Source organism: Talpa occidentalis, unplaced genomic scaffold, assembly GCF_014898055.3.
Source record: "Talpa occidentalis isolate TD23 unplaced genomic scaffold, MPIMG_talOcc4v2.1 talOcc4.16, whole genome shotgun sequence".
In the NCBI taxonomy this organism is placed as follows: Eukaryota; Metazoa; Chordata; class Mammalia; order Eulipotyphla; family Talpidae; genus Talpa; species Talpa occidentalis.
Genome location: NW_023601653.1, coordinates 14978829 through 14993498, shown reverse-complemented (window position 1 = coordinate 14993498; position 14670 = coordinate 14978829). Strand labels below are relative to the sequence as shown.

Sequence of the window (14670 nt, the reverse complement as noted above, 5' to 3'; positions counted from 1 at the left end):
CCGCCCGCTGCTCCCTTCAGCAGTGTACTTCGGTCCTTCTGCCTGCTCTGCTCCCCGCTCTGGCTCTGGTGAATTCTCTCACCCTCCCGCACTTCTGACTGTACCCAGTGCTTGTATGAATAAATAAATAAATCTTTAAAAAAAATTAATAAACAAACAAACAAGCAAACAAATAAATTAAAAAAAACATGCCTCCATATAAAAAAAAAAAAGAATTTCTAATGTTTAAGGTTAAAGCTTGTCCACATAAGTCAGAGATTCATTTATGTAATGAAAACAGTAATATGTAAAGAAAATTCAGGCCACACTTTGTTGGAGTAACATTGAAACAAATAATATTGTTAATGTACGAGAACACAGTATATGGAATCTTGGACTTCATCAATATATACAGAATTTATAGTAACTTAGATCTAAGAGTAATTACACTTCCATTTACATAGACTTCTGGTGTTCAGTCCTATTTCTTTAAAATAGAACATTGGTTCATAAACTTCAGCTCTGCCATCTAATAATGAAGTGAATATATTAGTCATTTAATTGAGTCATCTGATCTGATCATTCAGACACCCAAAAACAAGTTATTCTAACCCATAAACTGCCTTGGATAAGCAAATCAGATAGCTGACAAATTCTGCTTTGATTGTTATTTTCTTCTACTTTGTAATTTAAATGAGGAGTGATTTAAATGTTTTCCAAAGTGGAAATGTTTTAATATCAAAAGAGAAAAAATTATTTTCCAATGTTTCAAAACAGCACAAATGATAGAAAATTTAAGTAATTGCGAGTGTTATGTAGATTAATTGCAACTGGGTAACAGCAATATTCAGTTTCTCTCAGAAGAATTAAGCCAGTCACTTAATTCCAGTAACATTTGAAGCTACTGCTCGCTTTCTAAATATTTTAGAGATATACTAGCAGAATTCAGAATTTTTCTTGAAGCTTCACTATGTTTACAAGTTTTAATTTCATTTAAGGCTGACTGCAATTGCATTGTACTTATTTGTGAGTTAGAATATTTAGTATACTGGGGCCTCCCTGGTGGCACAAGGGTTAAGAGTCAGCACTATGAAGCAATCCGCAGCCACTGCAGCCACTGCAGCACGAGTTTGATCCCCGGCCAGGGAGGTAACCCACATGGCGCAGCAGACCTCTTCTGACTCGCCTGCTGTATTTCAGTAGATCTGCCTGTTCTGCTCCCCACTCTGTCTCTGGTGAATCCTCTCCCCCCTCCAACCCCAGCACTTCTGGCCGGTACCCCAGTTCTTGTATGCGTAAATAGTTTTTTTTTAAAAGAATACTTAGTATACTTTCACAGCAAAAATATCATAAGTGGTTTGATTCAACTTAACTGTAATACATTTTTGTTCCTAGAGCCCAGGTAATAAATAGAAATTCATGTATTAGTTGTAAACTTTCTTGTGTTCCTAACAATGAACAGAACTATTGACTGAACCTTAATCTCTTCACATATATATTATTTTTTGTATTTGCTGTCATTCTTCATCTTTCCCTAAAATTCCCTCTATATGAACTGTAACTGTGTGTCCATCTTTGAGCAGCTAATATCCTCCATCCTCTTTTATACCCCCTTAAGAGGGCACCCCATTTTTTAGGATAGACAAGGTGTATACTAAAGCCTTGCATCTTGTTCTTGCACTCGAAAGAACAAGGTGAATTATCTGTTTCAAGCAAATCTTATCAGCAAGAATTCCTTTCTAGTAACTGAGCATTTTCTGTCCATGGCAAACCAGGTAATTCAGGACATTATCTCATGTTACAGATAAGAAGTTCATGTCAGGCTTATTCCACAGGACTGTATTAATGGTTCCTAAACCTGGCTTTGAATAAGAATCACCTGGGGATCTTCACAAAAAGGCAGATTCCACTGTCTCAGTTCATTGTTTTAGCTCAACTTGCCAAGAATGACTGGTCAGTTGACAGTTAAACCCTATGGTGGCCCATACTAAGTGAAATTAAAATGCCAGATCTCCTTGGCATACTGAATAGGAAGGTATTGACAAAGACTCTCTCCTTGACCTATATAGTCAGGGTACTCTGAGTCCCTTTTTCACTAGGCCCACCCTTAGACATGTCCTCAGATGTAGCAGGAATCTGTCCAGTTAGTGTAACCAAAATTCCCAAAACTCAGTATCTGATTGCCCTCAGTGCCTGGACCAATTTCTCATCCCCCAGGTAACATCTGATGACCTTGGCCAACCTTCAGCAAGAACCCTGCTGGGTCACTTTAGCAAGAATTACCCTACCCTCTTAGAAACTTTTCCTCCACTGACCCCCTCTCAACTCTTGGCTAAAAACCCCTCATCAAGAACTTACAAGATGCAAGGGTAGGATTCCCACATTTCCTTTCAGTTGGCCTAACTGGCCTGTGCAAAAGATGGTGTGTCTTGGAGAATAACATTGGATAATCACTGCAATTGCAGCTGCTATTCCAGATGTGGTTTTGTTGCTAGAAAAAACCAACATATTCTGTGGCAACCGGTATACAGCTAGCATCGCCAGTGAATGCTCTTTCTCTTTACCTATTAGTATAAACCTCCAGAAATAGCTTGTTTTCAACTGGAAGAGCCAGTCAAACATTTTCACTGTCTTACTTCAGAGCTACGCCAACTCAGCCTTATATCATAGTCCCCAAGGACTTTGATCAACTATGGTAAAAAGTCCAGTGTGACCTGAAATAGGCCGATTTATACCTTTTGAGGGGAAGGTTAAGTTGCTGTATCTGGCATCTACTACTACTAAGAAAATGACATCATGATCGAAATGAATACATTTGTGTGTATATTAAAATCTGTGTATTAAAATTCTTTCCCATTCTCTTACAATTTAACATGAGATATAGTAATAGTCTTTAATCTTATACTTTGTTTATGTTATAGGCCATAAAATAGGGAGTGTAATTTAGTTAGACAAGAACATTCAGCTGTAATGAATGTCACCCAAAGACAGATAAAGGGACTTTCATCCTTTGGGGGAGAAGGTTCACCTGTTTACAGCTGTACAAAGGATCCCTGTATCATGTTAGGTGGAAGACTGCTTTTGCTATGTTGTCTTTATTTATAAATTAATTATGGCTCTGACGTCAAGTTAACAAGGAAAGGACTGTGGCCCTTTTTCACTGTAACAACTTAGCTAAGTTGTAACTGCATTTCCCAGAATTTCTTTCCCTGTATGCTTTTGGGTTAGGGTTAGCTAGAAGAGAAATCTGTAAGGATTTGGAAGGGAGAAGTGGAGCAGTAGTGATTACTCTCTGAAGGTCACTTGCTAAAGCGGGGTAGGAGCTGGCCTGCAGTTCCTTCAGCCACCTCCGAATCTCCTGTACTTTCCAGTCCTGCACGGTGTAGGTGCACGGCAAGGTGAAGGGCACCTGTGGCTCCAGCAGAAAAACTTGCAGCAAACTGAACACTGATTATCTGGTGCTGGGAGAGGGGAGTAACCAAAGTCATATACTTTTATGTAACATTTCATTTTTTTCCATGATGTTTTTAATCAGAAAGGTACCATAAATATAAACTAACTGAGAGATATAGAACATATGGGGAGAGAGAAAGAGAGAGAGGAAAACAGAGAGAGAGACAGAGAGACAGAGAGGGAGAAAGGACCTTCACTAACTTCCTTTGTCTATATAATAATATTAAAGTCAGCCTGGATGTGAAGCTCTGAACTATCAGATATTAGTGCACTTTTCCAACTCTACCTGCCACTTACTACACGCTCTATTACTGAATTCTTCCTTTAACTTTTGTCTTCCTTTAGCAATTAGGTGATACTCTGTTCTCTTCAGAAGCCATCTCTCTTATGTCCAAATCATACTTGTATGTCACAACCCAGTCAAATTGCTGCTACCTGTGTGGACGTGTGACAGGTCCCACAACTGTTTTGTTAAAACCTGGCTCAAAAGAGGAAATGAACTCTTTCAAGATTCCTCTGAGAAACTCATTAATAAGAAAATAAAATTTTGAACTATGGTTCCAACTTAAGTCTCTTGTCCTCATCTATATAATTTTGTTTGTATATTGCATTGGGTCCAAAATAAGGACCCTTTGCCTACAAGTATACCCAGTTATGAAAATTCAGGAGCTAGTCTCCATTCTTGAGGCAGATTAAATGGGAGAACTTTAAAAAATTACCAGAATAATGAGCATTAATATTTTGAGCTGAAACAAAAGAAATTTATTTTCTTCCAGTTCTGAACTTTTTTTTTTTTTTTAACAGAGCATTTTAAAAAGACTTTATGACTTTATCTCACTGCGTTATAAATTGTACATGATAGCAAGTACTCCCATCTAGGGCCAGTTATGTAATTTGCAGGGCCCAGTGCAAAATAAAAAAATGGAGAACTCTTGGTTCGTAAATTATTAAGAATTTTAAAGCGGTGATAGTAGATAGAGCATTAAACCAAGTGTACGACCCCATGAAACTGTACAGATAGCAAGTCCGGAGATTGCCCTGCTTCCAGCCTGTATGTAAGAAACAGGTTCACTGAGATCAAGTAAACTCCCACAGTTACTTTATCAAGAGCTGGGAAAATGTCAAAGCCCGAATTCTGGGTCTGCCCCCCACCTAGTAGCGCTCCTCAATTATATTATTTTTTTTCTATTGAGCTGAATCTAATGCAGACACTCCAAATTTATTAAACACAAAACCTGCCAGTTCCTTTTCCTCTCTAGTTCATCCCTGTCACTCCAGGTGTTCAAAAAAAAGCATTTACAGAATATTTTGGTATGTTCTATAGTGTTGTGATGAAGCAGCAAACTGTCTTGTTTGCCTTTGAGTTCTTTCTGCACGTTTCCTCCTGCAATTTAAGGAAAATGCAGACATGTCTTCGTGTGTGTCAATGGAAGGAACTTTAAAAAATGTACCATAATGGCAGAAATTGATAGAAAATACTGCAGGGACCTTCTCATTGCAACCCCAAAATAGTACATCAAGCCTTCGTTTTGTTTTTCAAGTGACTCCTGGAACTCATTTAAATGGAAACCACTCAAGCTCCAGCGTCAAGGAGAGCTGCCTGAAGGTGAACGGACAAAAAAGAAGAGGTCACGAGCGGGAGTCCCACACCTCAAAAACGCGGCCTGGAATGCGCGCCTGCGCAGAACGAATCCTCCTGCGCAGAGCCGGGCCGGAAGGGGTTGGGCCTGGCGGGGGCGGGGACAGGGTTGCTAGGAGAACGCGATGACGCTACGACCTCCGCGCTCTTCTGGGCCAATGGGTGCCGCCTGCTGGTGGTGACGCGCCGTGCGCGTCGCACTGACGTCGCGCGAAGGGCACTGATCTAAGGGCCGGGAGGACGTTCGGCCTCTGTGAGCCGCAGCCTTCCCCGGGAGAGGTTGTGATTTCGCCATCTTAGGGTGTGAGTGTGACCGGCCTTCCCCGCGGAGGGTGGGTGCGGGCGGCGGAGCGCGGAACCCCCTGTGGGGCTCCGCTCTGGCTGGCTGCCCCGGCGGGCGCGGCCTCTTTGACGAAGGCGCCGTGACCTCGTCAAGGGCGACGAGGCGGGAGGCCTAGGTCGGGGTCCCGGGGCTCGGCGGGCCCTTCCGCTTTCTCTGACCGCGACCCCCTGTCCCCCCAGGAGGATGTTCTCGTCCGTGGCGCACCTGGCGCGGGCGAACCCCTTCAACGCGCCCCACTTGCAGCTGGTGCAGGACGGCCTCGCGGGCTCGCGCAGCCCCGGCCCGGACGCGCTTCCCAGCCAGCCCCGCCGCTCCCGCACCCTGGCGGCCGCCGCGGTGGAAGGTGAGCACAGCCCCTGTCCCGGCGCGGCCCCCGATGCGTCCGCTCGGCCTGGGGGGCCTGGCCGGGCCCGGAGGGCGGGGAAGGACCCCCCGACCCGCCGCGCGCCCGCACGCTGCCCGCTGGCTCGCCCGGGGATGTCAGCTCTAGGCGGGGTGTCGGCCCCTGGGCCCTCCCCCAAGGGCGTGGAAAGACCCAGGCTCAGGTCTCCGTGACCTCCGCGTCCTCGAGGGAGTGAGACCGTGGCAGGCTCCTTATCTGCAGCGCGAGCCCGCTGGGTCAGCAGACTCGCGTGTTGCATAGTCTCCTTCTCGAGCAAGGCCCTGGTCGCCCGCAGTTTCTCACTGCACCGTCTTTTCTTTTCTTTCCCTTTTTTCTTTTTTTCCTCTGAAACTCCTGAAGTAGTCCCTAAATTGACAAGTTAGGGAAGATGAGTGGTTGTTAGGGGAGGTAATCCACTTGGTGGGGAACGCCAAAAGGGAGTTGATAGGCAGCCCTTCTCTATTTATTCTCCCTCGGGATTCCTGGCAGGTGCCCTAACTTTAACTGTTTTCAATCCCAGGGGAGTGTTTGTACCTGAAAACCCGATTTGTAGGAGTCCTGAAAATATTATCTACATCGTGCCTGTAAAAGCCTGATTAAAAAAAAAAAACAAAAAAAAAAAATACATATATATTTTTGTTTTGTTTCTGTTTTTGTCTTTAATTTGGGTAAAAACCCTTCTATCGTCTTTCCACCCTTCTATTTTAAAAGTTGACGGTAGCATCATTATAGTAAATGTATTTGATTGCAAAGATTTACTTAGTTTATTTTGTAGGAATCCATTAGTGGGATATTACTGGTTAGTAGCTGGGGTAAACTTGGAAGTTGTATGCAAGTTTTTGTGTCAAGTGCTCTTTCTGAGCTTCATTTCTATTCTGATAAGTTTTTATTAGCACTTAGTAATTAGAAGTTTGATTTTAATTGGAAGATCCATTAATGTTGAGAATTTTTATTAATATGGCAAATATATAGCTAGTATCTCACAACTAGAACCTTCATGATTTTAAAATCATTGTTTTTATTTTGTCACTTTCTTGTTAATTGCACTAGGTGGAAAATCATTTTTCAAGTTAAATTATAAACCGTCGCCAGAACTGTGACAGTACTGTTTTACAGGGAAATGGTTCTCCTTTCCATTATCTTAGTCATGTCTGAAGAAATACTTACTTTATTTTTTTTTTCCCATTCAAACAGAACAGTATAGCTGTGAATATGGATCTAACAGATTCTTTCTCCTTTGTGGAATTGGAGGAATTATTAGCTGTGGCACAACACATACAGCATTGGTTCCTCTAGATCTGATTAAATGCAGAATGCAGGTTTGTTTTGCATGTTGGTCTAAAGAAAGCATATTGTTGAAGCATGGCTGTTGTAAGATGTAGTCATCTACTAACAAGCTGTGTGGAAACCTAACTTTCCAGGAGGTAAGTTGATAACCAGTAACATGAGTTTTGTATTAAAATGCATGGTGTGTCTTGTCTTACTACAGAATACAGTTGTGAATATGGCTCCATGAAGTTTTATGCACTGTGTGGCTTTGGTGGGGTCTTAAGTTGTGGTCTGACACACACTGCTGTCGTCCCCCTGGATTTAGTGAAATGCCGTATGCAGGTTTGTATTGTGATGGCAACATTGAATGTGTCTTTTTTTCATATGACTTAATTTCAAATAACTTAAAAAGACTTCACAATTGAGAACCCTGAATTTCTTTAACTTGCAGACTTTATTAATAGTAATAAACCTTCAATTTCTTTAACTTACAAACTTTAAGAGTAAATCCTGCGTTTCTTTAACCTAATGGACTTTATTTTAAATCCAAGAAATCACCTCTTTTAAAATAGTGGGTAGATTGTTGGATTTCAGACTCTTGCTATAAATGTTTTTTTACTGCTTGGCTCAATTCCGGCTCGAGTTCCTCTTCAGGGTCTACTGTTTTTTATGTTTCAGGTAGTCATTTTATAAGCAATTACATGTCAGAGTGGGTAATCAATCCTTGTGAAGTAACTTGTCTCCTATTTACTAATAAGATTAAGGCAGAGAGCAATATGTAGATTTAAAACAAAAATACTCTCAGCATCTTAATATTAAAAAATGTGGGTGTAGCTTCTTGTATATTATGTAGAAATTTTTACATTTAGAATATCTTTAGAATTATTGAAACAAAAATAATCAAACATAAAACATTTATTTGTCCCAAACAGGATTAGAAGTCTACTTACCTAAAAGAGAAAGGAAGGTGAAATATTATCAGGGAGAGGAAGGTGACGTATACCAGCCCCTTCTAGTAATGACAGAAATAGTGATAAGATTTCTCCCCATTAGTTAATGGAATGGATATGAAATATATCTTTGCTAAAACATCTTGTGCATGTTTCTTGAAGTGAATTTAATTTCTTAAAGGACAGAACCTCACTATTGGATATACCTTTTAAGCTTGTATTTAGTTTGCCTTAAATTCAATCTTTATAGTATAATCTACTTAATGGATTAGCATATATCAGGGATATATAGATTATATATAGTCTATATATAGACTTATTTGTAGACTTATATATATATAGGCTATATATAAGCCTTATTTTTTTCTTTGGGCAGTAGCTTTAAATTGAAGATTTTTAAAGTGCTGGATTTGGGTGGTGTGATATCTCTTTAAAGAGTCAGTTTTATCATGTATTTTAAAAGGAATTTTACCCTTATTAATGCTCTAAGACTTAAAAGTTTGACTTAAAGAAAACTAGACCTTAATGTACAGAAAGCTGCATTTATAAAAGTATGACTGTTATAAGATGTAGTCATCTACTAACTTGTATTACTTTTTATTTACTTACTGAAGTTTATTTTAGAACCAAAAGGAAAATAATGAAATTTAATGATTATGACAAGTACTAACTCTGTGGTACATTTAGTTGTTTTTTTTTTTTTCTTTCTTCTTTTGAATAAAGGTGGACCCCCAGAAGTACAAAGGCATATTTAATGGATTCTCAGTTACACTTAAAGAGGATGGTGTTCGTGGTTTGGCTAAAGGATGGGCTCCGACTTTCATTGGCTACTCCATGCAGGGGCTCTGCAAATTTGGTTTTTATGAAGTCTTCAAAGTCTTGTATAGCAACCTACTTGGAGAGGTATTTAATTTAACTTCAACAATTCTAAACTGTTAAAGACCAAAAAGGGACTTACTTTAGAATTAAGGAAATGGTCTCAGAAAGTGTAAGCGAGTTTCAAATCATCTGGCTGTTCTAGTAGCAGAGACAGAATGAGAGAAAGAAAACGTCCTTAGATATCAGGGCTTTTATTATGCTGCTTTCCAAATAAGTTAGATTTTGAGTTTCTGGGATTCCTTTGTAGTTGAAGGGCCAATTATACTTAACATTTAGATGTTCAAAAAATGCACTGTACTGTGGTTGATGAGGTTACAGGAGAATACATAATAATCCTTAATACTGTGTATGATGCATGGGCTGTGGTAAAACACTTCTAAAATGTAGAACTGTCCTTAAAGTTAAATTGAAAACAGTCAATGTAGCAGCAGTTGATGTCCCTCTGTATGTTTTTCAATTAGGAGAACACCTATCTCTGGCGCACATCCCTGTATTTGGCTTCCTCTGCCAGTGCTGAATTCTTTGCTGACATTGCCCTGGCTCCCATGGAAGCTGCTAAAGTTAGGATTCAAACCCAACCAGGTTATGCCAACACTTTGAGGGATGCAGTTCCCAAAATGTATAGGGAAGAAGGTTTAAATGCGTAAGTAAACATTTAACTAAATCTATAGTACAAAATTACTTAATGAACATTTAAGGAGGGAATGAACATTTCTTAGTGTTAAGTCTTCCAGACTTTGTTGGGTTTTTTCCCCCAACTTAAGTCTTTTAATGTTTCCCTCCTACATGGGACATAGACTCCAGGGGCAAGGATAAATTGATAGATGGCTTTAGCCCTGAATTTAAGATTTTTTTCTAAAGTAAGAACTATTTTTTCAGTCTACAAATGACTTAGTGTATTTAACCTAAATGCTAACCATTAGCTTTTGAAGAGGACTTGTTGGAATTCTTGTCCTCTGTAGTCAGTCACAGTTAAACGTTGCTTATAGTCCACACTTATTTGCATAGAAACCACAACATGCTTCCTTAGATCCACCTTTGTGGGTGTCAGTCTTGAACTCAGTGCTACTCGTAAACTTAATGTTTCTTGTAGCTCTAGTCAGATAAACACCCAGCAACTTTTTTGGTTGTATCGTCAAAGGTGCTTGAGTCATGGGCATGTGAGAAAAATATACCTGCATGTTAGTCTTATGTCCTGATAGAAATGGCATGCGATTGTGCTGACATATTTGACTATCAGGACTCGACTGGTGTGCGGACACTCTTGTTAATGATGAAATATCTGTTTGGTGAATGTGTGCAACTGAGTAAAGTCAGTCTCCTGATTTCCTAGATTCTATAAGGGGGTTGCCCCTCTCTGGATGAGACAGATCCCATACACCATGATGAAGTTTGCCTGCTTTGAACGTACTGTTGAGGCATTGTACAAGTTTGTGGTCCCCAAGCCCAGAAGTGAATGTTCGAAGGGAGAACAGCTGGTTGTAACATTTGTGGCTGGTTACATAGGTATGGATTATTTAGATTACACTTGTCTATGGTTTTAAAGATAGTCATTTCATTATTGATCTCTTGTGAGATAAAAACACTTGATATATAAGTGTTGATTAAAATCTGAATGTAAGATTTTTGAATCTTGAATTACGGAGCATAGATAGATTGTCTTATATTCTCTCGTGATAATCTTTAAACCTGGTACTTTTTTCAGAGTGAAAGAAAATTTTATTCATTAAAAAAGGTTGTTGACCATAATACAATTTTTTAAAATTGATTCCATATCCTATCATTTGTTCTGACTTTTTTAGCTGGAGTCTTCTGTGCAATTGTTTCTCACCCTGCTGATTCCGTGGTATCTGTGTTGAATAAAGAAAAAGGTAGCACTGCTTCTCAGGTCCTCCTGAGACTTGGATTTAGAGGTAGGATTTTGTTTCTCTTCTACAGGAAGAATAACATTTGGTGGGTGTATGTTTCAGGTAAATTTCATTCACGTTTCCTGTTTTAACCAGGTGTTTGGAAAGGACTCTTTGCCCGTATCATCATGATCGGCACCCTGACTGCCCTGCAGTGGTTCATCTACGACTCTGTGAAGGTCTACTTCAGGCTGCCTCGCCCTCCTCCACCTGAGATGCCAGAGTCTCTGAAGAAGAAGCTCGGGTTAACCCAGTAGATGATCAAAGCAATGTGGACTGAATCTGCTTGTTGATCAGTGTTGACAAAGTGCAAAAGGAACTTTTATATATATTTGACAGTGTAGGAAATTGTCTACTCCTGATAACATTACTGTAGTGCCCTTGCATAAGGCAAGAGTTTCAAAGTTACTATTGAAATAAACCCAACTGCTCATGATTGGTCTGTGACTTGATAATTTTTTGGTAATTATTTTTTAACACAAGTTTTTAAAGATTTAATCCTAAAATGGAAAGAAGTTAACACTTCAAAGAAACGTCACGGAAAAAAATGCAAACTAATCACTAGTGATTGAAGATGCCAATCTCTATTCATAAACTCATATGCCTCAAGTTTTGTTACTAGAGAGTTCCTATATTTTTAGGAAATACATCCTGAATTTTCAGAAACTTTAATTGTAGCTCGATTTAGATACCTTCATCTGTGGTATACTTTGACAAGTAAATTTCAGCATATAACCAGATTTTTGCACCATGTACCACTATTTTCAATCCCAATGTGTTTCCTAATCCATATTGCAAAAGAAGGTAATCTAAGGCTGAGTTTAGAAAAATGGTCTTTTAAAGGGCCAAAGTGATAGATAAAAACCATTTCAGGTAACCTCTTTTCACACAAATCATATTAAGTTAACAAAACATTAACCTTAAATTGTCTTAAATTGTGTTTTTGGGAAAGGTACCTACTTGGTCAAATAGGTGACTGGGAGAGCAGCTCTCCAGCATATTTGAGCATCTGAAATTTTGTTGTGGGTTTAAGCCAAACTGATTTTTTAAAGCTCCTAGCAAGTAAGCCACTTTCTTTCATTTTCCTTAATGTTTCGTTAGGAAGTAAGAAAATCTAATGTGTAATAGTTAAAATTTTTAAGATCCAATTACATTTTACTGTGAGATTTTGGGGTTACTATTTATAGGTTGGATTGATCCCTGTGTTAGGTCTAGTTTCAGAAAAAAAAACTTCCAAGAAATTTTAATGTTTTCATTCCCAACTAATATTTGTAAGGTCAGTGAACTAAATTAAAAAACTAGATCCTTCTGGTCATATGTTAACTTCTTATGACTTGGTATGGTCTTGTTTAAGGATCCAGTGATTTTTACCCATGTTGCAGCGAGAAAGGAAGAATTATGGGAGCATATTTGAGCCAAACTGTTAACTAGGGAGAGAGCAGTCTGAGTCCAAGTGATGGCTGTGGTGTTAAGCACCACCGCTGCACTAGTTCCTGCTATATAAAAGATGAAATGTAATAGCATGAGACAATATAATCTCAAGCTTTATGTGGAGCGGGAATTTGTGAGCGAGCTTATCTTGGGTCTTCTGTGAAGTTAAAATAGCTTTGTGGTCATGCATCCCCATTAAAGAGATTTTCTGAGTTTTTTCCGTTAGTGACCATCTTTTTATAAGACCAATGAATTTGGTGGCATTAGGGCAGCTGGATGTAACGCATTACGAGGCTCCAAAGCAGAGCCAGGCAAACTCAGGACTTAGCCTTGGAAATCACATGGCATCACTTGTCACATCCGAAGGTCAAATCTCAGCTGCAGGGAAAAGAAACACTACTTGCTAGGAAAAGTGTCAGTTACATTGTAAATGGAGCCTGAAGGTTGGCTATACTATTTTAGGCCACCTCAGAAGTGAACTGTAGGTCTGAAATCTATTCAGGGTTTGCAGTTGAACAAACTATCAGGCAGTTGAACCTTGTTGGATTCAAGTTTTATTTTCAAGAGGGACAATAGGTTTTATTTGTGGATACTGATAAAGTATGCTGTATTCAAGTTGAGAATTGCTTGTTAACATACATTTCATGGATTCTGATAGTCTTCATCCTCAAAATTCAAGTACAATGCATTTTAAGAAGATGTGAATTCCCATTTCACATTGTAAAGATTAACTCAGACTGAAAACAATTTTAAAAATTTTGAGTGACATTTTTTCATATTTTATTTAGTATCAATTCTATAAAGATAACTCAGTGGGATGAGTATATGTGATTAGTTTGATTAAATTATGCTGTAATTCTAGGACAGAATAGCATTGCATAGATTTCCAGAGTGAGCAATGTGATTCAAACAGCCTTAAGTGCAGTTAAACTCAGAATTCTGATTTTGCTAAACTGTATACCTAGTAAATGTAATAAAATTGAATAGAAAGGTATAGCATAGCCAAATCTCTGTTTTGAAAGTTTCATTGAATGTGTTGTCCACATACTGAAATGAGTTTGACATCTTTGTAATACCATCTTTGGGCTAAATAGTAGTGTCCATCCACAATGTTCATGAAGTTTGGTGCATGGCAGTCTTGCTGAACCAGGAGTTATATAATCTTTAGCGTAAGAAATCATTATTGATAAAATTTGTGTCATAAATCACAAACTGATTATATTAAAAATCTTAAATAGCACATGGGTAAGAAATTGAGTCCAAGCCTGAGGAATCTTTCACATTTGAATGCTGTGCCTCTCCTGAAATATCCCAGAATGATCTGGTAACTTAAGACAACTACTAACAGCTTTTACCTCAGATAATAATATATTGAAAAAATAACATATTAAGTTTCTTTCTGCAAGCCTGCCTGACCTCACATTTCAAAAGTGCCAATAGGAGTGTATGAGTGGTTAACCTCACCATTGGTATAGTGTATATTTATTTTTTGGTTATTAAAATGTATCTTGAGTTTCCTAGAAAGTGGCTATTCCAAAGTTTGCACGTGTTTTTCTGGACTCTAGTGTTGTATGGGTTCAGGCAGTGTCACACACACACACACACACTCACACACACACACAATTGGTTCTCTGGGGGTTTTCTTAGAATGCAAGTTTTGATAATTATGACTCTTTTTCAAATAGGACATGGATATACATAATCCTGGTCAGTAGTTTGGAGAAGGCCAACCACGTCAGAGCCCAAAGATTGGGGATGAGCCACTTGGTGTAAAGAGTCATACTCTTTGAGGTAACTAATTCAGCATTTGGATACCCTTTACATTTGGCATACAAAATGGGTTAATGCTTTGTGGTTTTATTTTTAGATTATTCTTTTTGTTTACTATGTTGAGGACTGGTTGATATATATAATAAATTGCATGTATTTAAAGTGTACAATTTGACGAGTTTTGACATGTGTATATGCCCGTGAAACCATCATACAAAATAATAAACATCTCTTACCCCTTAAGATTTCCTTGTATCTTTATATTTCCTTTCATCTCTGTCCCCAGGCAACCACTGATCAGCTTTCTGTCCCTATAGCTTAGTTTGCCATTTCTAAAATGTTATATAACTGGAATTGCTAGGGCTGTTTTCAGTTTTATTTTTAAATTAAAAAAATTGAGGTATGAGTGGCTGTTTTAGGTGGACAGCATGATGATTTGATATTTATAAATATTGTGCAATGATTACAGTAAGTCTACTGAATATCTGTAGGCATGCGTAGTTAGAAAATGTTTTTTCTCTGTGTAAGAACTTTTACGATCTACTCTCTCAGCAACTTTCAAATATGCTCTACAGTATTCGTAACTCTAGTCACTATGCTGTAGGGCACATCTCCATGACTTATTTTGTAACTGGGCCTTTGTACCTGTCTCCCTTCACTCATTTACC

At 38.8% G+C, this 14670-nt stretch overlaps 1 protein-coding gene and 1 non-coding gene across 2 annotated transcripts; both read left to right on the top strand.

Moving 5' to 3' along the window:
- The first annotated feature begins 5283 nt into the window (after nucleotides 1-5283).
- SLC25A3 (solute carrier family 25 member 3) lies at nucleotides 5284-14265 on the top strand. The gene is made up of 8 exons (XM_054696109.1): nucleotides 5284-5374; nucleotides 5594-5757; nucleotides 7286-7407; nucleotides 8739-8918; nucleotides 9356-9537; nucleotides 10228-10400; nucleotides 10697-10807; nucleotides 10898-14265. The coding sequence occupies exons 2-8, from the start codon at nucleotides 5598-5600 to the stop codon at nucleotides 11056-11058; spliced, it is 1089 nt and encodes a 362-aa protein (XP_054552084.1). The 5' UTR covers nucleotides 5284-5374; nucleotides 5594-5597; the 3' UTR covers nucleotides 11059-14265.
- Nucleotides 9910-10157, top strand: LOC119248511 (small nucleolar RNA SNORA53). The gene has a single exon (XR_005125943.1). It is a non-coding gene; the product is annotated as a small nucleolar RNA SNORA53 (small nucleolar RNA).
- Nucleotides 14266-14670: the final 405 nt, after the last annotated feature.

Excerpts from the sequence above, each read along its gene's own strand:
- SLC25A3 (XM_054696109.1), top strand. The coding sequence starts at position 5,598 with ATGTTCTCGTCCGTGGCGCACCTGGCGCGGGCGAACCCCTTCAACGCG. Across the intron at positions 5,758-7,285 it reads GGCGGCCGCCGCGGTGGAAG|AATACAGTTGTGAATATGGC; the intron begins GTGAGCACAGCC and ends GTCTTACTACAG. Across the intron at positions 10,401-10,696 it reads ATTTGTGGCTGGTTACATAG|CTGGAGTCTTCTGTGCAATT; the intron begins GTATGGATTATT and ends TGACTTTTTTAG.